The 26,059-nt window shown below is 42.1% G+C and overlaps 2 protein-coding genes across 2 annotated transcripts; one reads left to right on the plus strand and one right to left on the minus strand.

Annotated features, from left to right (window-relative positions):
* The first annotated feature begins 238 nt into the window (after positions 1 to 238).
* On the plus strand, positions 239 to 5,768 carry LOC139370750 (intermediate filament protein ON3-like). The gene is made up of 9 exons (XM_071110438.1): positions 239 to 812; positions 2,615 to 2,823; positions 2,959 to 3,019; positions 3,150 to 3,245; positions 3,419 to 3,583; positions 3,718 to 3,843; positions 4,061 to 4,281; positions 4,404 to 4,459; positions 4,622 to 5,768. The coding sequence occupies exons 1-9, from the start codon at positions 381 to 383 to the stop codon at positions 4,813 to 4,815; spliced, it is 1,560 nt and encodes a 519-aa protein (XP_070966539.1). The 5' UTR covers positions 239 to 380; the 3' UTR covers positions 4,816 to 5,768.
* A 4-nt stretch (positions 5,769 to 5,772) lies between these two features.
* On the minus strand, positions 5,773 to 21,357 carry LOC139369422 (uncharacterized). The gene is made up of 8 exons (XM_071108695.1): positions 21,336 to 21,357; positions 19,856 to 19,906; positions 16,132 to 16,434; positions 13,443 to 13,763; positions 12,640 to 12,960; positions 12,091 to 12,215; positions 8,875 to 9,055; positions 5,773 to 8,666 (listed from the first exon to the last, which is right to left on the minus strand). Exons 1-8 carry the CDS (start codon positions 21,355 to 21,357, stop codon positions 8,431 to 8,433), a joined length of 1,560 nt encoding a protein of 519 aa, XP_070964796.1. The 3' UTR covers positions 5,773 to 8,430.
* Between the last annotated feature and the right edge of the window lie 4,702 nt (positions 21,358 to 26,059).

Consider the following 26,059-nt stretch of genomic DNA (forward strand, 5'->3'; position numbering starts at 1 on the left):
CCCACAACTCCCTCTCTCAACCCTTTCGCCAGAAGCAGGGTGTGTCAGGGCTGATCTCCTCTCAATCCTTTTCTACCAGTCTGACAGGACAGGCCACTCCTGCCAGCCACAGCCTCAAGGGAACCAAGGGAGAGTAAGGAGGAGGGAAAGGGAGAGAAGTGCAGGTAAAAGTGGGTATGTTCCAGGTGAATGCTCCTCCCCTCGGCTCTAGAGTAGGATAAAACCGCTGTGGTGCCAGACAGATCGTCACTTGAGGGACTTGACTCTCCTTTTGAAGCCTCCTTGTCCTCTGTCCTACTTCTGTCGCTCTCTACCCCTCTCAATTTTTCGAGAATTCCAGGCTTGTAAAGAAGAGTCAACACTCCCCTAAAGTTTCAACGATGAGCTTCAGCAGGACAAGCTACACCAGCGGCGGCGGCGGCGGCATGGGCGGCGGCATGGGCGGCGGCACCACCAGCATTCGCAGGAGCTTCACCAGCCAGTCTATGATTGCCCCCGGCTCCACCAGGATGAGCAGCGGATCCGTCCGTCGTTCCGGCGCCGGATTCGGCGGTGGCATGGGCATGGGCGGGGGCAGCGGCGGTGGCTTCAGCTACATCAGCAGCAGCAGCGCAGGTGGCTACGGTGGCGGTCTCGGCGCTGGATTCGGTGGTGGTATGGGTGGCGGATACCCCATCACAGCTGTCACAACCAACCAGAGCCTGCTGGCCCCCCTGAACCTGGAGATCGACCCCAACATCCAGGTGGTCCGCACCCACGAGAAGGAGCAGATCAAGACCCTCAACAACCGCTTCGCGTCCTTCATCGATAAGGTCAGTTCCTGTTAACTCTATATGACTCCACCTCGCCTGCACTTCAAACACTGAGCATTCACATCGACATCAATTGCATGCTATTTTACTATATATTCTGTAATGAGCCAGATAAGTACCAGTACACATTTCCATTGACTTTCTCATGCACTGAATTTATTCTTAAAGAAAGTGAGCTTAAACCCTGTATTAAAGCAGAATGATAGTATACTGCTTTGCTTGTGTAGAGCTATACTATTTGCAGGCTTCCATATCAAACTCTAACCAAATAGATTTTTGACATTGACTACAGGGACACTGTGCAATGATCAGAATCAATGGAGTAAACCAGAAAGGCAACAAATACAAGCCTTTGTTCTCACCTCACATATTAGCATCCTAATATAACAGGATTTCCTGGCTGTATATAGCTAAGAAAAGACGATCTCAATATGCAGGAATGTTTATTTTTCTGTAGACTAAGCCCTTATGTCACAACTCCCCTTGTGAGCTCAATAATCTTACACTCTGGTTCAAAGAAAGAGAAAGGTAGGACACCAGGGCAGCTATGAATCTTATCTCTAATGCTGAATCCGTCAATGAATTTCGACCTTTGGGATTCTCTTATAATCTGTGCAAAAGCTGTTTCTGACTGCCCCTGTGTTTAACTTTCACAAAAGTTATTAAAGGTCTCTACCCAGGAGTTGATAGCCCGTCCTGTGACTGTAGCGGTCTCTTTGGCTGCTATCTAAACAAGGGTGGAGACCCGTCTCTTACCCCATGACTCACCCGATCTCATACCTGTGGGGTGTGGTCGTGTGGACCTTTCTACAGAGTGCCCACAGTCCAAAGTCTATGCCTGTCACCGTTGTCATGGGAGATGAGCATGTCGAGTGCAGTTGCAGTACAGTAAATCAACTTTCCCTTTTGTCTTTTCCAATGAAAGATGAACTCCATGTTTCCACCAGTCTCTAGGTATTTCCACCTGCACACCCCCCTATATGCCTTACTTGAGGTAGAGAATAAAATACACCCCCTTAATTGGCAGAGAGTCAACTCTCACAAGCAAGGCAAAGAACAATGTAAACACCTCTGTAAAGCCTTCAAAGCTGCTTTTGTCTTCTGTGGTTTATTTGCCACACCTAGTTTTTTTTATGGCTGGAATGAATGCGTGGCCTTCACAGTGAAACAGAGCGAAAAGGAGATGACTCATAACTATGAGAGATAGGTAAAACATTTTAAAGCCATACACACACTGTGAGTCTGTCCTAGGCAGAGAAAGTTTGGATATGCTTTGGCATGCCGATAAACTCTCTTTTACTTGCCTATCTTTTGTTCTGAGAGTGAACAATGAGAGCTACACATCTCAGGGAAGTTTATCGATGGGATCAGGTTTCGTCTTGCCTCCCAGGATGTAGGCTTCTCAGCCTGGGTGTATACATGTAGATTGCCATATGTCATCATCGGTTAAATTAACAAGGTCTTGGACACTGACCGGCTGTTCAAGCCCAACCCTGTGATGCTATTTACACAGCTATGCAGGTACTGGTGTGGCTTTTACTGCAAGTCTGCTACAAGGTTGACTTCAGCTAAGTTATGTTTTTGCCACACCATTGGAGCCCAATTCGTTCTACTCCCTTTTAAAAATTGACAGAACTGATTCATTATTTTCATCACCAAGTCTACTCAGGCTGACAATTGAATTTGAATTTAGAGGCTATAAAGCCTTATTCATGGGCCATCCATCACCCATCCTCATTCATTAATGAACACGCATCCATTTATTCACTCACTCACTGACCATGTCCCTTTTGTCCCTGCAGGTGCGTTTCCTGGAGCAGCAGAACAAGATGCTGGAGACCAAGTGGAGCCTCCTGCAGGACCAGACCACCACCCGCTCCAACATCGACGCCATGTTTGAGGCCTACATCTCCAACCTGCGCAGACAGCTTGATGGTCTGGGCAACGAGAAGATGAAGCTGGAGGGGGAGCTGAAGAACATGCAGGGCCTGGTTGAGGACTTCAAGAACAAGTAGGTGTCGATATGTCGGCGGTGCTTCAAAAGTAGCCGTATTAGTATAAGCAATAACTTATGTTTAACCTCAGTGTAAGAAGCCACCCAGAGTGATGACTTTGCATGAAATATTGCCCTTTGCTTTGTCATCAGGTATGAAGATGAAATCAACAAACGTGCCTCAGTGGAGAACGAGTTTGTCCTGCTGAAGAAGGTGTGCAGGATATAACATGATGTCTTGTCATAACTCATATCAGAGTTAGAACCCATATCAATTCCATTCCATTAACTACTCTCTCTCTCTCTCTCTCTCACACACACACACACTCTCTCGCTCTCTCTAGGATGTTGATGGTGCCTACATGAACAAGGTGGAGCTGGAGGCCAAGGTTGACGCGCTTCAGGATGAGATCAACTTCCTCAGGGCCATCTACGAGGCGGTACGAACCATTCATTAACATTTTCAACATTCATTAACATTTTCAACATTCATTAACTTTTTCACATTTACCATGCAACACATAAGTCTTCCATATCTGAATCTTGGAGAGCTTCAACACTACATGATAGTCAGTGAATCAGATGTTGTCTCTATCCTCTCTTGGTTCTTCAGGAGCTGCATGAGCTGCAGGGCCAGATCAAGGACACCTCTGTTGTGGTGGAGATGGACAACAGCCGTAACCTGGACATGGACTCCATCGTGGCTGAAGTGCGCGCCCAGTACGAGGACATCGCCAACCGCAGCAGAGCTGAGGCCGAGACCTGGTACAAGCAGAAGGTAAGCAGAGTTTGAACATGAACAGAGTTTACCAGGACAATTTTGGCCAAAATAAGCTAAATAACTGTGAGCGCTTCCGCAATCTTCACCTCCCTCATTTACATTTTCTTACATTTCTTCCTCACTTTTCTCAGTATGAGGAGATGCAGAGCTCTGCTGGACAGTATGGTGAGGACCTCCGCTCAACCAAGGCTGAGATTGCTGAGATAAACCGCATGATTTCTCGTCTCCAGAATGAGATTGAGTCTGTCAAGGGACAGGTGAGGTTGCCAGCTAAAATCTCTTAGACACAGCCAGCTAATTTCTCTTTTATGAGGATTGTCCATAAATAGCTGATGTCCAAGCAAGATGGTTCATAGCACTAGCGTATTACCATTAGCTGCTAATCCATGCTTCTACAGTGGATACAGGCTAATGCTAATGAGCATTGCTAATAGCTTGAGGTTAATGCTAATGCACCATTCTATTTTACCACAGCGGGCCAACCTTGAGGCTCAGATCGCTGAGGCAGAGGAGCGCGGTGAGATGGCGGTGAAGGACGCCAAGCTCCGCATCAAGGACCTGGAGGATGCCCTCCAGAGAGCCAAGCAGGACATGGCCCGCCAGGTGCGTGAGTACCAGGAGCTGATGAACGTCAAGCTGGCCCTGGACATTGAAATTGCCACCTACAGGAAGCTGCTGGAAGGAGAGGAAAGCAGGTGAGTTAAAGCTGGATAGTTGAGACATTAGCCTCTTAGCTTAGCATGTTATGAATGACAGTTAGCATATTTGATCAACTTTCCATCCAAACTTCAATAACATTGGACGTATCTATTTACAGAATATCCTCCGGTGGTACGTCTGCAACAATCCATGTGCAGCAGACCTCTGGCGGCAGTAAGTACCATTTGATTTCATTTCTAACTGTGTCCCCTAGTTCAGATCATTTTATGTTATGCTGAGGAATACACATGGACTTTGCCATGCATCATTGAAACCGAAATATTCTCTAGCTTTACAGCCGATTAAACTGATCCCACTCTATCTCTCTGTACCCAGACTACTCCGCCGGAAGCTCAGGTGGATTCGGCTATGGTGGCGGCAGCGGAAGCTACGGCGGCGGCGGCTTTGGCGGCAGCAGCAGCAGCTTTGGCGGCGGCAGCAGCTTTGGTGGCGGCAGCAGCTTTGGCAGCGGCGGAGGTGCCACCATCACCAAGTCTGTGACATCCACCAGCTCCAGCAGACGTTTCTAGAGACCTTCAACTCTGTACCAATCCACGATGGTACGCAGTACTCTTAGACACAGCAATATCCCTGTTGAGTTAAAAGTGATGGGGGAATGTCTAGCGAACCTGATGATTTGCAATGAGATTGATGACATGTATTTACGTTTCTTTTTCAATCCCTCCCAGGACAGAGAAATAAGAATAGGGACATTGAATTATACTGCCTTGACAGTGATTCGCTGGAAAACAATGAATGTATCAACGTGTTCATCCAGGATCAATAGCTGTTCTCCCCTCATTCACATGTACTCTTCACCATGTTTAACAAGGCCTACATTCCTATCTTTCTGCACTGACGAATAAGGATTAGGAAGAAAAAAAAAAGAGAAAAAAAAGAGTAAACTCTTGAGGGAAAAGTTTAAACCAGCTATAAAGAAAGCTTGCTCGGGATCCTCCTTGTATCTTTGTCAGCTTGTATGTTGCATCTAAATGCATCAGTGGTTGTTGGGCATATTGTTCTAGCGTCACACTCATAGGCGGCAGTGCCATGGACATAATCAATCAACTATGGACACTTGCTGATTTGGCAGCTGAACGGAGAAAACACTCCCACCCTTGTGGGAATACCCTCATATTTCTTTAAGGTGATTTATGAATGATATGAAAGCGATTATGTCATGTGTTCTCGTAAACAAACACTCTTTCATAGTGTACTGAAGTAGCCATACAGAAGAGCCTGTAGTCAATCTTCACTCGCATAACTCTAAAGGAAATACATTGTTGTCAGAGGTTTACATTTTAGAGAGGTTTCCTGTAAATAGTTTTCTTCTGTGCTTGGTTTAGCTTTTTATGACCACTGGAATGAAACGATGTTGTGACCAGATTTATTTGTCAAAGTTTTCTCAACAACCTACATAATTTGTGTCAATTGACTTTTTAACATAAAAAAAGAACAAATTAAATGAATCTGAGATCTATAATCACTGCCTGCTGTCTCTTACTTTTATTTTTGTTGTTGTTGTCTTTTTTCTGAATTGTGTGTGCTTCCCATGCATCTCTGGCACCATCTAGCACATCCTTTGATCAAATGAAACTACAATGTTGAGCATTTTGGAATTTCAGAGTATTCAACCACATTAAACTGATAACTGATTATTCGTATGAATAAAATACTGATCATTTGCTGAATACAACAAGCACTCAAAAACCCAGTTAGTTACCGGTCATTGTCTTATGAAGGGACACATCAAACACATATATAAAGACAACATCCAAAGTTAAAACCCACTGTTTAATCCCACGTTCATTTCCTATACAACAATTGAGTTTGATTGAACTACACTGCTCAAAAAAATAAAGGGAACACCAAAATAACACATCCTAGATCTGAATGAATGAAATATCCGCTCTCCTCCCAGACCTGGACTAAAGCATCCGCCAACTCCTGGACAGTCTGTGGTGCAACGTGGCGTTGGTGGATGGAGCGAGACATGATGTCCCAGATGTGCTCAATTGGATTCAGGTCAGGGGAACGGGCGGGCCAGTCCATAGCATCAATGCCTTCCTCTTGCAGGAACTGCTGACACACTCCAGCCACATGAGGTCTAGCATTGTCTCGCACCAGCATATGGTCTCACAAGGGGTCTGAGGATCTCATCTCGGTACCTAATGGCAGTCAAGCTACCTCTGGCGAGCACATGGAGGGCTGTGCGGCCCCCCAAAGAATGCCACCCCACACCATGACTGACCCACCGCCAAACCGGTCATGCTGGAGGATGTTGCAGGCAGCAGAACGTTCTCCACGGCGTCTCCAGACTGTCACGTCTGTCACATGTGCTCAGTGTGAACCTGCTTTCATCTGTGAAGAGCATAGGGTGCCAGTGGCGAATTTGCCAATCTTGGTGTTCTCTGGTAAATGCCAAACGTCCTGCACGGTGTTGGGCTGTAAGCACAACCCCCACCTGTGGACGTCGGGCCCTCATTCCACCCTCATGGAGTCTGTTTCTGATCGTTTGAGCAGACACATGCACATTTGTGGCCTGCTGGAGGTCATTTTGCAGGGCTCTGGCAGTGCTCCTCCTTGCACAAAGCGGTCCTGCTGCTGGGTTGTTGCCCTTTTATGGCATCCTCCACGTCTCCTGATGTACTGGCCTGTCTCCTGGTAGCGCCTCCATGTTCTGGACACTACACTGACAGACACAGCAAACCTTCTTGCCACAGCTCGCATTTATGTGCCATCCTGGATGAGCTGCACTACCTGAGCCACTTGTGTGGGTTGTAGACTCCGTCTCATGCTACCACTAGAGTGAAAGCACCGCCAGGATTCAAAAGTGACCAAAACATCAGCCAGGAAGCATAGGAACTGAGAAGTGGTCTGTAGTCACCACCTGCAGAACCACTTCTTTATTGGGGGTGTCTTGCTAATTGCCTATAATTTCCACCTGTTGTCTATTATATTTGCACAACAGCATGTGAAATGTATTGTCAATCAGTGTTGCTTCCTAACTGGACAGTTTGATTTCACAGAAGTGTGATTCACTTGGAGTTACACTGTGTTGTTTAAGTGTTCCCTTTATTTTTTTGAGCAGTGTATTTATGACTTCCTGTCCTCCTCAAGACAGTCTTATTAGATTGCATTACATAAGCATAATCACAGACATACTGTAGTAGTGGTTCCTCATGTTACTAGAACAAAAAAAGACCATGATTTTCACAACATTTAATCCATAGAAGGACCTGTTGAAGGAAAGATTGTTGACATATATTTGACACAAAAGATCATTGGGAAATAATTAATTGAAGTTAGAATATTCTATGACACTTTGGCCTAACCCAGGCCTCCTTTAAGACTCCATGTTTTATCTGTAGGTGCTATAAAGCAATTGTTGGTGTGAAGCTTCTCCCCTTGCTCTGTAATATGAGTAGTATTTTGATTTCAATAACACATTTCTAACATAAATGTATAAATATTGAAAAATGTAAACGTGCATATTGAAAATATCACATTTTTGATTGAGCTAAGTATTCTATTTATTGTTGAACATAATATGCTCTACAGATATATCAACATTCAAGAGTGGGATCTCTGCTACTTTTAAAGCTATGATCCAATTTGTAAGCATCACCAACACAGTGAATGTGAAAATGTATAAAAAATGGTCGCCCTCTGTGTTGGTGCGTTGCAGGATGTCCAAGGAGGGCTGTGATTGGCTACATTGCCTACCAAGCCAATTTCTCTGTATAAAATGGGCCCTAACGTTACGACTAGCAGAGAACCCACTTTGGGACATTAATACGCTTGTGGAGTAATTTTTGTGAAAATCCCCAAAATCATGGTATTTTTTTGTTTTAGTTTCGTGAGGAAACATCTATAGGGCAAATTACAAATGTCACCCTACTCCCCACTGGGCACAGATGTAAATTAAGCCTTTATTCCACGTTGGTTCAACATAATTTCACTGAAATGACATGGAAACAACATTGATTCAACCAGTGTGTGCCCAGTGGGTCCCTTTCTGGCAACAACTTCTTCACCAGAGCCACATGACTGGTAGAAAGTAGGACACTACCTTATATAAAAGGTTTAGGGTGACGTTTCAGACAGGCCCATACGTTTTATTTAATTGTAAATACACAAAAAGTTTACTGCATAGGGATTGTATGGAGATTTTCGGGCGGGGCTTCCTGCATGTTTCTAGACACTCTCTCCATTCCTGGTGAGGCCTCTGGGTCAGCTGTGGACACCCCTTGAGAAGTGACAGCATTTGCTGTCTCCCCCTTCTGGACACGATAGACACACATATACACTAATATGGCTGCTCCAGATACGGTTGTGAGGAGAGCCGTGATGATGAGTCCAACATTTGGTTTGTACCATTCTGTTGATAGTGAACGGAGAACACAAGAGTTACTGTGAAATCTGAGCATTGGGTATGGAGTGTAAGATAATTCAGACAATCGCTATACAAGCAGATTGCACTGTACCAATCGGTTACAGTACAGAGTAGGGGAGAGGCGGACATATTGTGAATACCTATACAAGAGATGGAGTTGCTTTTAGTTAAGCGAGAAAACATAGGTACTCACTGCTCACGAAGATCCTCACTGAGGACACAGTCTGTTCAGACCCTCTAATTCTACAGGCATACTCTCCTGATATGACAGGCGCATGAAGCATGGTCCTCATTTCCTCTCCTGAGGCGATTTGCACGTTGTCGATTGTGTTAATGTACGAATCTATGGAGACCCTCGTCAAGTCCATGAAAAGCTGAGTAAAATGACGAGAAGAAACATCACAAATTGAGTTGTTGTTGACGTTATACAGTACTTGCATACCACCAGTACTCTGCCCTACAAAGGCAAACATGCAGTAACTACACTTTTGGTCAAAATGTAGGTAAGACTGAAATCAGGCTTTATAGTATGTGTTTTATCGTGTGACAAAGTGTCCTGGTTCAATTACGTTCAGTTTCAGAGAACATGGAGTGTGAAATATGCAGTAACTGCAAAATCCAAGTAAAAACCAAGGCAAACAGCAGTAACAGAAGTTACTGCACTTTGGCTTTGTTCCATTATGTTTTGACAGCATTTACCAACTCTGCCATACACAGGCAAAGTGCAGTAACTATGCAAACAGTGAAACTGAGAAAAATGGCTATAACGTTTATTTGCTGTCCAGCCAATATGGTGTAGATAAGTAATAATGCACTTTTGTATTATCTTATTATAAAGGGATTTTTTTATGCACAGAAATCATGACAACTGATTTGACCTATGACCCCTATGTCATATAAATGACCATACAAAGTCAAACAGCAAAACAACAAGAAAGTTGGATACACACATTTAGATTGTAGATATTGCACAAAGTCAAAAATATGTTTGAGGTATAATTATTCTGCGTGATGAAAATAGTCCTTACCTTTTGACAAAAAAATGGTTGTGAGGGTTACTACAATACAACATTCAAAACATGAAAAGATAACTACATAAAACCATTAATTACAGTTGGAATGTGCACTTAACAAACATAGAAATGCAACATGTAAAGTGTTGGTCCCATTGTTTCATGAGCTGAAATAAAATATCCCCGAAATGTGCATAAATGTGTTACCATCCCTGTTAGTGAAAATGTTTTCTTTGCCAAGATACTCCATCCACCTGACAGGTGTGGCCCATCAAGAAGTTGATTAAACACAATGATCATTAAATAGGTGCACCTTGTGCTGGGACAAAAAAATGGCACTCTCTGATGTGCAGTCAAACAACGCCACAGATGTATTCAAGTTGACGGAGCATGCAATTGGCATGCTAAATGCAGGAATTTCCACCAGAGCTGTTGTCAGAGAATGCAATGTTCTCTACCATAAGCCGCCTTATGTAATTTTATAGGATTTTGCAGTACATCCAACCGGCCTCACAACCACAGAACACATGTATGGAGTTGTGTGGGCGAGCTGTTTGCTGATGTCAAAGTTGTGAACAGAGTGCCCCATGGTTGCGGTGGGGTTATGGTATGGGCAGGCATAAGCTACGGAGAACAAACACAATTGCAGTTTATCGATAGCAATTTGAATGCACAGAGATACCGTGATGAGATCCTGAGGCCTATTTTCGCCATCACCTCATGTTTCAGATTGATAATGCCCCTCCCCATGTCGCAAGGATCTGTACACAATTCCTGGAAGCTGAAAATGTCCCAGATAATTAATGGCGGGCATACTCGCCAGACTTGTCACCCATTGAGCATGTTTGGAATGGTCTGGATCGACTTGTACGACAGCGTGTTCCAGTTCCCGCCAATGTCCAGAAAACTTTGCACAACCATTGAAGATGAGTGGGACAACATTCCACAGGTCATAATCCACAGCCTGATCAACTCTATGAGAAGGAGATGTCGCGCCGCTTGAGACAAATGGTGGTCACAACCAGATACTGACTGGTTACTGGTCACACCAGATACACCAGATACTGACGCCCCTGCCAATGTCTCAAGGTATTTGTGACCAACAGATGAATATCTGCATTCCCAGTCATGTGAAATCCATACATTAGGGCCTAATGAATTCATTTCAATTGACCGATTTCCTTATATGAACTGAAACTCAGTAAAATCGTTGATATTGTTGCATGTTGTGTTTATATTTTTGTTCAGTAAAGTTAGACCTCTCAAACGGTTTCCATCAAACAGAAAAATACAGTTAGATTGTAGATACTGCACTTTGCCTTTGCATTACCCATATAGTTGTTTATCGGTGGGTCCTCTGCGGGACTAACATAGGCTAATGCGATTAGCTTGAGGTTGTAAGTAACAAGAACATTTCATAGGACATAGACATATCTGATATTGGCAGAAAGTTTAAATTCTTGTTAATCTAACTGCACTGTCCAATTTACAGTAGCTATTACAGTGAAAGAATAATTATTTTTTATTTTTTTACCTTTCTTTAACTAGTCAAGTCAGTTAAGAACAAATTCTTATTTTCAATGATGGCCTAGGAACAGTGGGTTAACTGCCTTGTTCAGGGGCAGAATGACAGATTTCTACCTTGTCAGCTTAGGGATTCAAATCTTGCAACCTTTCGGTTACTAGTCCAACGCTCTAACCACTAGGCTACCTGCCGCAATGCCATGCTATTGTTTGAGGAGAGTGCACAATTTTGAACATGAAAAGTTATTAATAAACCAATTAGGCACATTTGGGCAGTCTTGATACATTTTTTTTTACAGAAATGCAATGGTTCATTGGATCAGTCCAAAACTTTGCGCATACAATGATGTCATCTAGTGGCCAAAATCTAAATTACAGCTGGGCTGGAATAATACATGATTGCCTTTCTCTTGCATTTCAAAGATGGTACAAAAAAAAACGTTTGGTTTTTTCTTTTTATTATCTTTTACCAGATCTATTGTGTTATATTCTCCTACATTCCTTTCACATTTCCACAAACTTCAAAGTGTTTCCTTTAAAATGGTACTAAGAATATGCATATCCTTGTTACAGGCAGTTAGATATGGGTATGTCATTTTAGGCGAAAATTGAAAAAAGGGTGTGATCCTGAAGAGGTTTTAAGGTCATAAATTAGCAGAGTGCAGTAATAGCATTTTATGGTTCAGAGGTCAGATCAGTGGGCATGGTTGATGTGCATAAGAATTACTTCAATAATAAGATGATACATCACTGCATTATCACTTATCTACCTACAACTTATTTGGCTGGTTAGCAAAAAATAACTTTAAAACCCTTTTTCTCAGTTTCACTGTTAGCGTAGTTACTAGTATTATAGGGAGCTACAGTGTTACCTTTTCCGTACCAAACCAAGGGGCATTGAACATGCAGGACAATTCCAACGAGTGCTCATCACTGATGTCGACTCTCGATACCTGTCTGTAGCCTGTGACTGAGATCTTAATAGTTGGCAGAGCATCTACAGGCAGAGGAAGAGGATTAGAAAAATAATCCAGACCAAAAGAAAATCATCCATACAAAATATAAAAATGAACAAATCTTCAAAAGACAAGTATCTGGTCAAAACAGTGTCACAAAACATTAGGTAACGCCTTTAAAGAGTGTTTCCCAATCCTGGGGACCCAAAGGGGTGAATTTATTTTTCATAACCAACAATAAAACACCTGATTCAATTTATCAAAAGCTTGATGAGCAGTTTTTAAGTTGAATCCGCTAAGTTAGTGGTGGGCTATAAACAAACATGTGCAGACCTTTGGATCCCCAGGACCAGGATTGGGAAAAATCCTGCACTGACGGCAATTTAACAACCAACAACCTGTTAAAGAGTTGTACAGAATTAACACCAACCAACATAACTTGATGAAGAATGCACTCTCTCCCACCTGAGCAAACCATTTTCACCCCCTTCCTTGAGTTAGAAAGGGGCTGCACCGCATCAATCTGACACTCCCTGAGTCGTCCCTCGCTTCCTCTGCACAATATGGAACCGATGGAGAAGTCAACCTTATGGTTGTAGTCTTGCTTCGTCGAGACGGAAGATAGTGTCCCACAGCCCAGCTCTCGACAAACCACGATACCCATTGCCCAGTTCCAGCTTTCTATCTGTTGGCACACAGGGCCCCAGCTGCCTCTGACCTGCACCTCCAGTTGTCCCAGACACTTGGAGCCCTGATACTGGGGCACAAGACGGATAGGCGCCTTCTCTGTGAGAAGTGGGGTGGAAAGTCAGAGGACATATTACATATTCGACAAGTGACTTTAGTTAGTAATTTGAATCTGGTCATATAAAGTATAACATATAAAGAAGGAAAGTCACACAGTCATATACTGAATGCTCACATAAAATGTACTGGTAAACCGGCGTTTCGGCACGCATTGACTTCTTGAAGAGGGCACTGAGTGCCAAAACGTTTGTTTACCCAGTAAATTGTTGTGAACATAACATGACGGTGTGACTTTCCTTCATCATTAAATTGCTGGGAGAATACACAGGTGTCGACTTTCTTTCATATTTTTATCAAGTTTACTCTCCCTTAGTTAGTAGCACCTCTAGAAACAGTTTTTGGTTGGGCGTCAGCTCATGTTTATTTTTTATTTTTTTACCAACACATTACATTACAGTACAACACAGCATTATTGCTGTAGGCCTATCGACTATTAACTATTCCTGAGCTCATACACCAACCTGCAATAGCTGGGAGGGAACTAGAGGGAGGAGAGAGGTAAATATGCTGGTTGAAGTCCACAATCTCCAGTCTGCAGACAAACTCGAAGTTTTCTGTGCTGTCCACTAGCCACCTGGTCAGTGTGATGGAATCGTGGCTGTCAAGAAGGGCCGCTGACCCCTTAAACTTAAAGATCTCGTTTCCCACAGTAACAGGCAGCTGTCTGTAGTAAAGGGCCAGGGTTCTGTTGGGGAAGTGGGTGGTAGTTTGGCAGCTGATGGTGTAGTTTCCTCCGATGGGTATGAAGGCGGGCACCACCAAAATTGGCCCTGGAAGAGAGGCTATTCGAGTGTCGAAGACAGATGGAAAGATATAAGAGAGTCAGAGAGATAGGACAGTGAATGTCATACATTTATTGATTATAGTTCTCTTTAAGTCTTTCTCTCTTGGCTATTTCTTTCTTTGTAGATTTCAGTAATCATAATGACTCAGGGATCGATTCAAGCCTTATTGCGACTACTCGTAATTGCCACTTGATTGACAGCTGATCTCTCGTTAAACCATCAATACAAGGTAAATATCACCCGCACAGCTGATCTCAATTGCAACCATTATCCGCCACCAATTTAACGCCCCATAAAGGCGCTTGCAGACAGGCAGCGGTAAATGGCAATTGAACCGTGAGAAAATCTGCCTAACGTGTGTAGAGACCAGCGGTCCTGGTTGTTGTCAGCTCGAATGCTGTCATTAAAACATTGTTTGATTGGTTGATGAATTCTGCTCTTTGGTCAACCATGTGCGGCTTCAAGACTTCAGCTAATTTCATTTTTTGGCGCCTCGAGCGCCGAGCCAACGGCGCCGCTCACGGGTGCGAGCACCATGAACTGCGCCGCTTACAAAACTACTTGCGTTTTGGCTGCCTGCCTTCCTACCCCCACTAAGTCTATGAGACCTTCGCAAGTTACCGCGGCCTACCTGTAAGCGCCTTTATCAGGGATCGAGGTACGACCCAAGTGCAGAATGTGTGAAGTAACAATGTTTATTGTAACCGCAGGGGCAGGCAAACGACAGGTCAAGGCAGGCGGGGGTCGATAATTTAGAGCAGAGGCACAAGACGGCAGGTACAAGACGACAGGCAGGCTCAGGGTCAGGTCAGGCAGAGGTCAGTAATCCAGAGGCGGAGCAAAGGTACAGGATGGCAGGAAGGCTCAAAGGCAGGCAGTGGTCAGGCGGGCGGGAACAGGGTCAGGAGTTGTAGCAATGAGACAAGATAGTAGCTACTACAACATTTGGATACCACGAAATAGTGAGAAAAAGGGTAAAAAAAATTTTTTTAAAACAGTGGCGTGCATAACGGCATCTCGGAACACACAACTCGTCGATCTTTGACGCTAATTGGCTATTGCAGCAGACGACCACACCGAGTTCCACAACTATCAGCTATAAAAAAGAAGGGGCTCCAGTGGGCACATGATCACCAACACTGGACATTTAAGGAGTGGAAAGAGTTCAGTTTACTTGAGTGGCCTGCGCAGTCCCCAGACCTCAACCAGTCCCCAGACCTAGAGCCTCTTAGAGATGAGACGGAATGGGATGTTTGTAGCATGAATGTGCTGCCGTCAAATCTGCAGCAATGTTAGCATGGAACAACATCCCCGTGGAACATTTCCCGACACCTTGTAGAATGCCCCCCAAAATTCAGGCTGTTCTGGAGGCAAAGGGGGGTCCGACCCAGTACTAAATGGTTGTACCTAATAAACTGTCCGGTGAGTACACTCGTACGAGATCAAATAAGCCTCACCACATAAATAGCAATACATTTTCGTCTTGACTAAATTCGACATTCTCTCATTGTCTCCCATACAAAAACTCCTCACTAGCTTAATAATGAGCGATCTGCTCAACATGTACAGCTTTTGGGCAGCGTAAACTCTCTTGCTTCACCTCTTCCTCTGTCTTTTTGTCCTGATTGCAACCAACATTTTTCAAGACGATTTTGCCCTCTGCTAGTTATTGTCATCGGACTATTTTAATCTTTATATTTGAGCGGACTTAGGGCGACTTCAATGATGGCAGTCTTAGACTAAAGTATGTAGCGAATGACAGAGCAGCGGAAGAATAGCGTGAGTCCTCAGGCTAGGTTATTTTAGCTCTGAACGTAATCTCCGTTAGTAGCGTGTTAAGAAATCCAGCGGTAATTTGTAGTTGAGCATTAAATTCTGTGTCTTTGTTGCAATGCTGCCATAATAATTATCTGTAAGGCCTGTAAGGTTTTACTGATTCCATTTTAACCCCTTTTACTCCCCAATTTCGATCTTGTCTCATCGCTGCAACTCCCCAACGGGCTCGAAAAATAACACGCCAAACCGCGCTTCTTTAATACCTGCCCGCTTAACACAGAAGCCAGCTGCACTAATGTGTTGGAGGAAACACCATTCAACTGCCGACTGTGAGGCTCGCAAAACAAATAATGCACAACTAATCCTGAAACTAAAATACTGTAGAAACCTTAATTCAACACCTAGCATTTGTCTCTTGGGGAGACTAAAAGAGGCATAGTTCAACCACAATCTGAGAGGAAGTTGTGTATCTCTTTATTGGAAGTTTATTTAAATTTTTTTAAGTGAAGAGGGGCACCCGTTAAACATTACATTTGTATGCCCTCATGATGATCTGTAATAAGAGATTTAGACATTATGACACACTTACAGATGGTAAGGTTGGCTGGATTGCTTTTTCCCGACACGTCTCCAGTATTGCTGGCATTGTACCAGCATACGTAGATCCCCTCATTGGCTGCAATGGCTTTCGTGGTGAACCTGACATCATCTCTGTTTTGTATAGTGAGGGAATGTATTGCAGAGAGGGATTGGTTGTCCCAGCTAAAAGAGACAGTTATTGGCAATCTAACGTTTGTCGGAAGTGTGCAGATCAGCTCCACGTCTGAGAAAAGTTGGATGTTGTGGCCAAAACGGGGGCGGTAGAAAGAGAGCGAGGGGGCTGGAAGAGGGCCTGTGGAAGAGTGAGAAAAGTGTGCAATCACTACAAAGGTAAAGCAACACACACACCACAGGAGGCTGCTGATGGGAGGGTAGCTCATAATAATGGCTAGAATGCAGTGAATGCAACGGTATCAAACACATGGAAACCTTGTGTTTGTCGTGTTCGATTCCATTTATTCTGTTCCAGCCATGACTAAGATCCCATCCTCCCCAATTAAAGTCCAAAGAACCGCCTATCACACACACACACACCTTGTTTTTCAATACATCATATTGCCTGTGGGTTACACAGTGCCATGAAAAAGTACTTGGTTGCAGGATTTTCACATTTCATAGTGTTAGATGGATCCAGCCTTGCAAAACGTTTATGAAACCAGGAAAACACCCCTTTACACTGATGCTTGCAACATAGGTGACCACACTACAGCTCTCCAGTTAATCACAACGCATGACTTGTGAAGAGGATGTTGCTTTACAGAAGCATATTCTGATACAATGCAAAGTATACAACATTATTAAGGGAAACTGTTACAAGCTGTTTTCCTGTGTTATAGTTGCAGTCAGGGGTGTAATCATTACTCCAAACTGTTGCAATTCATTTTCCAACTAAAACTAGCGTTTCTACAACCCCAGTTGTTTATTTAAAAAAAAATAATAATGTTCGGTATTTCCATCATTATCCACTAGGTTTGCTGCAAATTCAAAATCCTAGGAAATGTTATTTAATTGACACAAGCTGTCTCCAATCAATATTATTTATAATATTATTATCATTGCATTGTTGGAAAGAGGTCTTAAGGTTAAACATTTCACTGTACTGTTTTACACTTGCGCTTATGGCGAAAAGAAAGTTGTGTGAACTTAACTGAGTGTGTCTCCCATAGACACCAATAGATGGGATTCGGTGAAAATGAAGCGCGCGTGTCGATAGAGCCGGAAGCCGTGCATTGTTATGATTCTGAATGGTCAGATAGCTAGCAACATTGACAAGAAGCTGCCATGTGGGGAATCGTAGGTGTCTCGTTTCATCTAGTTTTGTCTTGTTCATGATACATGCAGAGAGGGATTGGTTGTCCCAGCTAAAAGAGACAGTTATTGGCAATCTAACGTTTGTCGGAAGTGTGCAGATCAGCTCCACGTCTGAGAAAAGTTGGATGTTGTGGCCAAAACGGGGGCGGTAGAAAGAGAGCGAGGGGGCTGGAAGAGGGCCTGTGGAAGAGTGAGAAAAGTGTGCAATCACTACAAAGGTAAAGCAACACACACACCACAGGAGGCTGCTGATGGGAGGGTAGCTCATAATAATGGCTAGAATGCAGTGAATGCAACGGTATCAAACACATGGAAACCTTGTGTTTGTCGTGTTCGATTCCATTTATTCTGTTCCAGCCATGACTAAGATCCCATCCTCCCCAATTAAAGTCCAAAGAACCGCCTATCACACACACACACACCTTGTTTTTCAATACATCATATTGCCTGTGGGTTACACAGTGCCATGAAAAAGTACTTGGTTGCAGGATTTTCACATTTCATAGTGTTAGATGGATCCAGCCTTGCAAAACGTTTATGAAACCAGGAAAACACCCCTTTACACTGATGCTTGCAACATAGGTGACCACACTACAGCTCTCCAGTTAATCACAACGCATGACTTGTGAAGAGGATGTTGCTTTACAGAAGCATATTCTGATACAATGCAAAGTATACAACATTATTAAGGGAAACTGTTACAAGCTGTTTTCCTGTGTTATAGTTGCAGTCAGGGGTGTAATCATTACTCCAAACTGTTGCAATTCATTTTCCAACTAAAACTAGCGTTTCTACAACCCCAGTTGTTTATTTAAAAAAAAATAATAATGTTCGGTATTTCCATCATTATCCACTAGGTTTGCTGCAAATTCAAAATCCTAGGAAATGTTATTTAATTGACACAAGCTGTCTCCAATCAATATTATTTATAATATTATTATCATTGCATTGTTGGAAAGAGGTCTTAAGGTTAAACATTTCACTGTACTGTTTTACACTTGCGCTTATGGCGAAAAGAAAGTTGTGTGAACTTAACTGAGTGTGTCTCCCATAGACACCAATAGATGGGATTCGGTGAAAATGAAGCGCGCGTGTCGATAGAGCCGGAAGCCGTGCATTGTTATGATTCTGAATGGTCAGATAGCTAGCAACATTGACAAGAAGCTGCCATGTGGGGAATCGTAGGTGTCTCGTTTCATCTAGTTTTGTCTTGTTCATGATACATGACTTGTTTTGACTTATTTCATGTCAATAATAATATGGCTATAATTCACTAGCTAGCTAACCAACATCTGTAACAATGTATTTGAGAGTGCTCATTGTGCAATAGTTGCCCACCCGTCGGTTTTGTTGCTACACAACCAACCAGTCTGCAATAGCAGTTGGGTCTGGTCTACTTAGTATATGGACTTTTATTCAACCAGAAACAAAACAGAAAAAAAGCTGAGTGGGGTGTCTCGCTTCTTCTTCCGTCTCTGATTAAGATTCCTAGAACTACGCCTCCCCTGGCTTAATAAGGCGTGGGGATACATAGGTTCGGTTTGAACATCTGTACTCGCATACTCCCTAAAGACCTACACTTGAAAACGAGAAAAAAGTGTAAATATTATTATTTGTCCCTCTTGAGCCATAACACTTCCTCAAAATAGTCAGAATTAAAGAATTAAATCAAGAAATCGGTCATTAATTTTGCCAAGGAGGTCTTAGTCGCACAATTTTACATCTAACTAAGATGTTTGGTGGAGCATTTCTAAAGTGAAAATATTTACATGAAAATTAGTCGTCTCTCGTTGAATGAAAAAAAAAATAAAACACTTCATTTAAGAATCCCGTCCATATTTCCACTCCTACTGTTGACCAATCACCAACAGAGGGGAGTAAACTTTGGCTATCTAAATTCAACTTGCCTCAAGAAAGCCGAGAAAACTAAGCCGAAGACCAAATCCCGTCACAAAAATGTGTCATAATATATGCGCAAACTATTTCGACTGGAAAGTATATGGTAAGCTTTAGGCGATTCCCCCACCAAACACTCACACACAACCAGACATTGATTTATTGGAGACCGCTTGTGTCAGGTAAATACCATTTTATACATGCAGCAAACCTAGTGAATAATGCTTGTAAAAACTTAACCCATAAAAATCAACCAAAACAACTGGCCCTACTTATAGTGCACCGAATGTCTGCTGTCTGATTACTGTATCAGCTACATTATGAACATAATGACATGTTCTTCAGTGATATTCTACTAACTATACATAACGTATAATACTGTACATAATGCGCCTTATTCTCTCTCACATCGGGAACATAGATTCATTTACATACAACTGTGTATGGAGAGAAACAACCAGTTTTAACAAGCACATTTGGAAATATGCAAGAGAGAGCATGCTTACCCTGAGTCCAAACCACCCTGGCTGACTGCCCAAGCCACAAGATGGTGAGCACTGGGTGAGAAGGAGAGGAAAGGGACATTTTGGTGTTGGGTAACTGCTTCAACTTCCCTCCCCACAACTTACTGATAGTGAATATTCTTTAAACCATACACTGACTCTAACATATATTCTGACCACACGATCTGTTGAATAGAAAAACAAATGATAAAAAAAAACAGCGAGGTCCAAAAGGATTTGGACCGTGACACATTTGTTGTTTTGGCTCTGTACTCAAGCACTTTGGATTTGAAATTATACAAAGTGCAGACTGTCAGCTTTAATTTGATGGTATTTTCATTCATATCGAAGGAACGGTTTAGAAATTACAGCACTTTTTTGTGCAAATCCCCCCCCCCCCCCCAAAAAAAACCCAACTATTTGGACAATTCACTTAAATGTGTCTATTAAAGTAGTCAAAAGATTACTACTTGGTCCCTCTATTCCTAGCGCACAATGACTACATCAAGCTAGTGACTACAAACTTACAAAGGCACAAAGATCATACCCCAAGACATTACCAATAACAAGGAATGATATCATTGTTTGGGGATGTATGATATTTATGCCTTCAAATTTCTCACTCATCATTATTCACGATTAATTCAGGATTATCTGTAATCATGGTAGCAGCCATATTATTGTAGAGGTGTTCAGAAACATATCCTATTCTTATTTACAATAAAAGTTATTACAAAATTACACATTACAATATTTACCATTAATTTCTGTTGGGCACAAAATAATCAGAAACACAGCCAAAACAAGTTTGTAGAAATCTTAGGAAGTCTCAAGGTTTTGCTCACCCGAGGTAGCGTATCTCATGTTAAACTGTAGACCACACTTTTTACCAAGAGTTTTCATCTCTAATCTTCATAGCTGTCTATTTACCACCACAAACCAAATACTTTGGTTCCCTAAAATGAGGGGGTATGTAGAAAAATACCTGTAATTTTGAAACGGTTCACCAGATATGGATGAAAATACCCTCAAATTAAAGCTGAGTCTGCACAGAGCCAAAACAACAACACTTGTTACTGTCCAAATACTTTTAGACTTCACTGTATATAAAACAGGTCATTATTTAAAGATATTAAAAATAAAAATGCTTTGTAAATTAAGTGCCGACAAAGAATAATGGGGTGCCAACAAAGTTAGTTTGTGCTGTTTATGTTCATGCTGTAAGACAGTACATGTACAATGTATGTATACTTATATACTGTAGGATAAATAAGTATTTGTACATATGAATGCACTGAAAGCTGTCATTTTTATATTCAATCAAACCCTTTACAAATGAATGAAAGTTTACAAAATTATAAATGTTAACATTTAAACAGTCCTCAGCATTGTGGTTAATTGTTTAAAAAAGAAATGTCCATCCATATAAATGTCCATATTGAACAGATACTCTTTAGATGTATTGCCATACATAAAAATGTACCTGTTACGCTGAGCATCGCCATGATGAATGAAACTGACGAGAATAACTGGTCCATAAATTCCAGAAAATGTATTTGAGCAATAGCAAATGGGGAAGATGTCAACTTCCCACACAAACTGTCAGTACTTTACATAATACTAGAAACAACACTTTACATAATACTAGAAACGTTGTTATTCACAGAGTTCGAGCTGTTGGAGGAATTGAATACCAGATTAATTCAGCACATATTTAATTTTGAAACCAGTGTAACATTTTTACACTTTTTTGTCCAGTCATTGATCATTGTGACTAGAATGGTTTCGGATATTGTTATATTAGTTTGACTTTCTTGTCAAGAAATATTCACATCTGATGATGGGATTTAACAAAATGTTGGCACAATTATATACGTTTTTTTCATGGATATGATGATTTTTTACAAATGGATCATTCAATTTACAACACAATAACCCCTGGATAAGGCTTCTTCACTCTGTTAGAGATGAGGGAGGCAATGTGGATTATGCCATTGCTCATTGTTTTCCACAAGAGGGCAGTGTTGTTCTGTTTTTCTTTGAAAGCTTCATCCTCTGCTTTGATATGATATCACAACAACTCACATTCGGACTAAAATACCACAACTTGCATCTGGCCTACGAAGTACTTGTGCAACACTAAGTAAGGAATCAAAAAAGCAATACACTGAACTTTTTGGACAAAACAATACCCTCATTGCAATTTGTAACACAATTGAGATGTAGACTGTAAAATTATTTGTTTTTGTAATGCAACATTAGTGTGGATTAAAGTAGCCACAACTGTGGTCCTATAAATCTTCTCATCCTAGCCAGGATGAGAAAATATAAAACAGATATAGCAATATCTGGCTCGCTATACAGTACCAGTCAAAAGTTCGGACACACCTACTCATTCAAGGGTTTTTCTTTATTTTTTACTATTTTCTACATTGTAGAATAATAGTGAAGACATCAAAACTATGAAATAACACGTGGAATCATGTATTAAACAAATTAAAATATATTTTATATTTGAGATTTTTCAAAGTAACCACCGTTTGTTTGCCTTGACAGCTTTGCACACACTTGGCATTCTTTCAACCAGCTTAATGAATTCCTGGAATTTATTTCCTTCTTAATGCGTTTGAGCCAATCAGTTGTGTTGTGTCAAGGTAGGGGTGGTATACAGAAGATAGCCTTATTTGATAAAAACCAAGTCTTCACCTGGAATGCTTTTCCAACAATCTTGAAGGAGTTCCCTTGAGAGAATGCTCAGGAACATATATCCATGTGCCATCTCTTCATAGGTTTTTAGGAGCATATACCCACGTGGGTGAATGAAAGATAAACTTAGGTCCATACTCTGGTAGGTTGCAGTTATGCTGTAAAGTTGGTTGCCAACGACCATATGAAGTCCAAAGAAGAAAAATAAGCCTTAAGGAAGGAGAAGAAATGACGAGCAACGAATTCGGTTTACAGTTTTATATGTGGATTAATTGTCGGAGTTGAGGACCTTGTGCATTTCAGGAAAAATAACAACCCAATGTTTATATACCAGGACAACTTAGCTAGTAACAGCAAGCTAGCGAGATAAATTGCCATACATTTTTTATCCTTTTTGATCTGTCCCCAAATTAATATAATTGGTTCAGAGTTTGTTTTGATATTTCAACCTGCGCGTCCTGATCGCTTCTGGTGTGGGCGAACAAAATCAACGTGCATGCGTTCGGTTTGGTCAGCATGTAAGGAATTGTTGAGACCAAGAGAGATGAGGTTTCTCTGAGGAAATTCAAAGGCATATTTCACAGATTTAGGTCTCTTTTTTAGACAATAAAGGGCTGTGTGTATGAAAGTTGAATTTGGTTAGTTAAGTGATGTTATTTTGATATAGTGTCTTTCTCAAACCCAAGACAACAAGCCAGAGTGGACCACATTCCATAAAAACACAATATGCAGTTGAATATCCCAAACTATTAAAGACAACAAAGAAAGCCAGAACAGAAAAGACATGATTATTCTGATGGAACCACAAGACAACAAATGGGCACGGGGAGAAGATACTATTCCTAGAGTAGGCCTACCTGCCTTACATGCATTCGAGGGAACTATCAAAGTGGGCACAAACTGGTTGAATCAATGTGGTTTCAACGTAATTTTACAACGTATTGTGATGTGGAATCAACGTAGAAAATACATTGGAATTGAAAAAAGTCATCAACCAGTACTGTTTTCATCTAATTTCAACCAGCGTTGTAAACATTGCAATTAGGGTAAAACTTCAACTTAAATAGATTGGCTTAACCTGACTATCAGGTTGTTACATCAATTGAATTTCAACGTAATCATCAGAACTTTGTATACGTTGAAATAGCATTGAAAATTCCACATAGAAACGTAATACATCTTTATCATCCTATATTCACTATATATTGGGTGGTTGAATTTTTTAAAATATTTGATTAGACATATTTTATTTGACTTTGTTTCAATGTCGATAGTAAAATGGTATGTTTGAATCAACATCATTGTTTCAACATCAATGATTCCTGCCTGAACAGTGACTTCTACTGGTATATGATTGGCAATGCACTTCATTGAGAACACGTCTACCATCCAGATGCCTATCTCTATGTACCCTGCTTGGCTTTGGAAACAAGTTGTGTCCTTTTCAGCTAACATATCATGTTGACACAATTACACATTGATCAGTTTCCATACTCATTTGAGTAAACTACCTAAATAACAAAGCATTTGCTGACCAGCTGGCAAGTGTCTTCACAGAAATGTTCAATCTATCCCCGTCTTTAATTCCAACATGTTTCAAGCTGACCACCATTGTCCCTGTTCCCAAAAGCTCCAAGGTAACCTGCCTAAATGGCTGTTACCCTGTAGCACTTACATCTGTAATCATAAAGTGCTTTGAAAGGCTGGTCATGACACACATCAACACCCTAGACCCAGTCCAATTCGCATAACCGCTCCAACAGATCCACAGATCCACGCAATCTCAACTGCAATTCACACTGCCCTTTCCCACCTGGACAAGAAGGGAAATACAGTAACTATTTGAGAATGCTGTTCATAGACTACAGCTCAGTGTTCAACACTATAGTCCCCTCCAAGCTCTTCATCAAGTTAGGAACCCTGGGACTGAACTCCTCCCACGGCAACTGGAGCCTGGACTTCCTGACGGGCCAGCCCCAGGAGGTGAGGGTAGGCAACAACACTTCCGCCATGCTGACCCTCAACACGGGGGTCTCTCAGAGGTGTGTGCTTAGTCCCTTCCTGTACTCCCTGGTCACCCACAACTGCACGGCCACCAATGACTCCAACACTATCATCAAGTTTGCTGTGGACAGGATGATGGTTGGACTGATCACCAACGACAATGAGTCAGCCTACAGGGAGGAGGTCAGAGACTTCGCAGTGTGGTGCCAGGATGATAACCTCTCCCTCAATGTCAGTAAGAGCAAGGGGCTGATCGTGGACTATAGGAGAAAGTGGGGAGAGCACACCCCCATCCACATTGACGGGATTGTTGTGGAGTGGGTTGAGAGCTTCAAGTTCCTTGGGGTCCACATCACTAAAGACCTAACATGTTCCACACACATCCGCACAGTCGTGAAGAGGGCACGGCAGTGACTCTTCCCCCTTGGGAGGCTTACAAGATTCTTAAGAAGTTCTACAGCTGCACCATCGAGAGCATCTTGACTGGCTGCATCACCGCTTGTATGGCAAATGCACTACCCTTGACTGACAAGCACTACAGAGGGTGGTGCGGACAGCCTAGTACATCACTTGGGCCGAGTTCCCTGCCATCCAAGACCTCTATATTAGGCTGTGTCAGAGGAAGGCCTGAAACATTGCCAAAGACTCCATCCACCCAAGCCATAGACTGTTCAGTCTGCTACTGTCCGGCAAACGGTACCGTAGCATCGGCTCTCGGACCGGCAGGCTCCGAGAGAGCTTCTACCCCCAAGCTATAAGACTGTTAAATAGCCAGACTGCTAAATAGTAAATTAATGGTACCCAAACTATCTGCACTGACTTTATCTTGCACTGACCGTACGCATGCTCACTAGACTATATACAGTATATATACACGCTACATTAACACTCACACACAAAAGCCACACACATTTACATACATTACATACGCACACACACATGCATACCGACACAACACAAACACACATACACGCACACACACACACACACATTTACACTCATCATTTGCTGCTGCTCAGTTTTTTGTTTCACTCTTATTATCTATCTGGATGCCAAGTCACTTTACACTACCTTCATGTACCTTGAACCTTTGCACGGGTACTCCCTGTATATACAGTAGAGCCTTGTGTATTTCATTTTGTTCCTCATGTTACTATTTTAGTTGTATTTTTCAACTCTGCGTTGTTGGGAAGGGCTCGTAAGCAAGCCTTTCACAGAAAAGTCTACACCAGTTGTACTCAACGCATGTGAAAAAAATTAAATTTGATACAACGAAATAGTTGAAAGTAACTTCTCTAACATTTCTTACACATGCTGTATGTGAAAGTACATTTGGAGTGAGGTTGGGTTTATATAATCTACATTGACATCTGATTTGCCCAACAAAAGACACCACTATTTCAACATGTTGCTAGGTATACTATCCTTCATAGTTGATTAGATCTTTGGAAGTTTTAAGTAGTTATGGACTGTGCTGTTGGAAGGTGAACCTTCACT

The sequence above is a fragment of the Oncorhynchus clarkii genome, chromosome 17 (genome assembly GCF_045791955.1).
Source record: "Oncorhynchus clarkii lewisi isolate Uvic-CL-2024 chromosome 17, UVic_Ocla_1.0, whole genome shotgun sequence".
Lineage (NCBI taxonomy): Eukaryota > Metazoa > Chordata > Actinopteri > Salmoniformes > Salmonidae > Oncorhynchus > Oncorhynchus clarkii.

Coding starts and splice junctions, on each gene's coding strand:
- LOC139370750 (XM_071110438.1), top strand. CDS start 381: ATGAGCTTCAGCAGGACAAGCTACACCAGCGGCGGCGGCGGCGGCATG. Junction 3,584..3,717: donor AGACCTGGTACAAGCAGAAG/GTAAGCAGAGTT, acceptor CACTTTTCTCAG/TATGAGGAGATGCAGAGCTC. Junction 4,282..4,403: donor CTGGAAGGAGAGGAAAGCAG/GTGAGTTAAAGC, acceptor ATCTATTTACAG/AATATCCTCCGGTGGTACGT.
- LOC139369422 (XM_071108695.1), bottom strand. CDS start 21,357: ATGGCGATGCTCAGCGTAACAG. Junction 9,056..12,090: donor CTTGGTTTGGTACGGAAAAG/GTAACACTGTAG, acceptor CATTTTACTCAG/CTTTTCATGGACTTGACGAG. Junction 8,667..8,874: donor AGTGAGGATCTTCGTGAGCA/GTGAGTACCTAT, acceptor CACTATCAACAG/AATGGTACAAACCAAATGTT.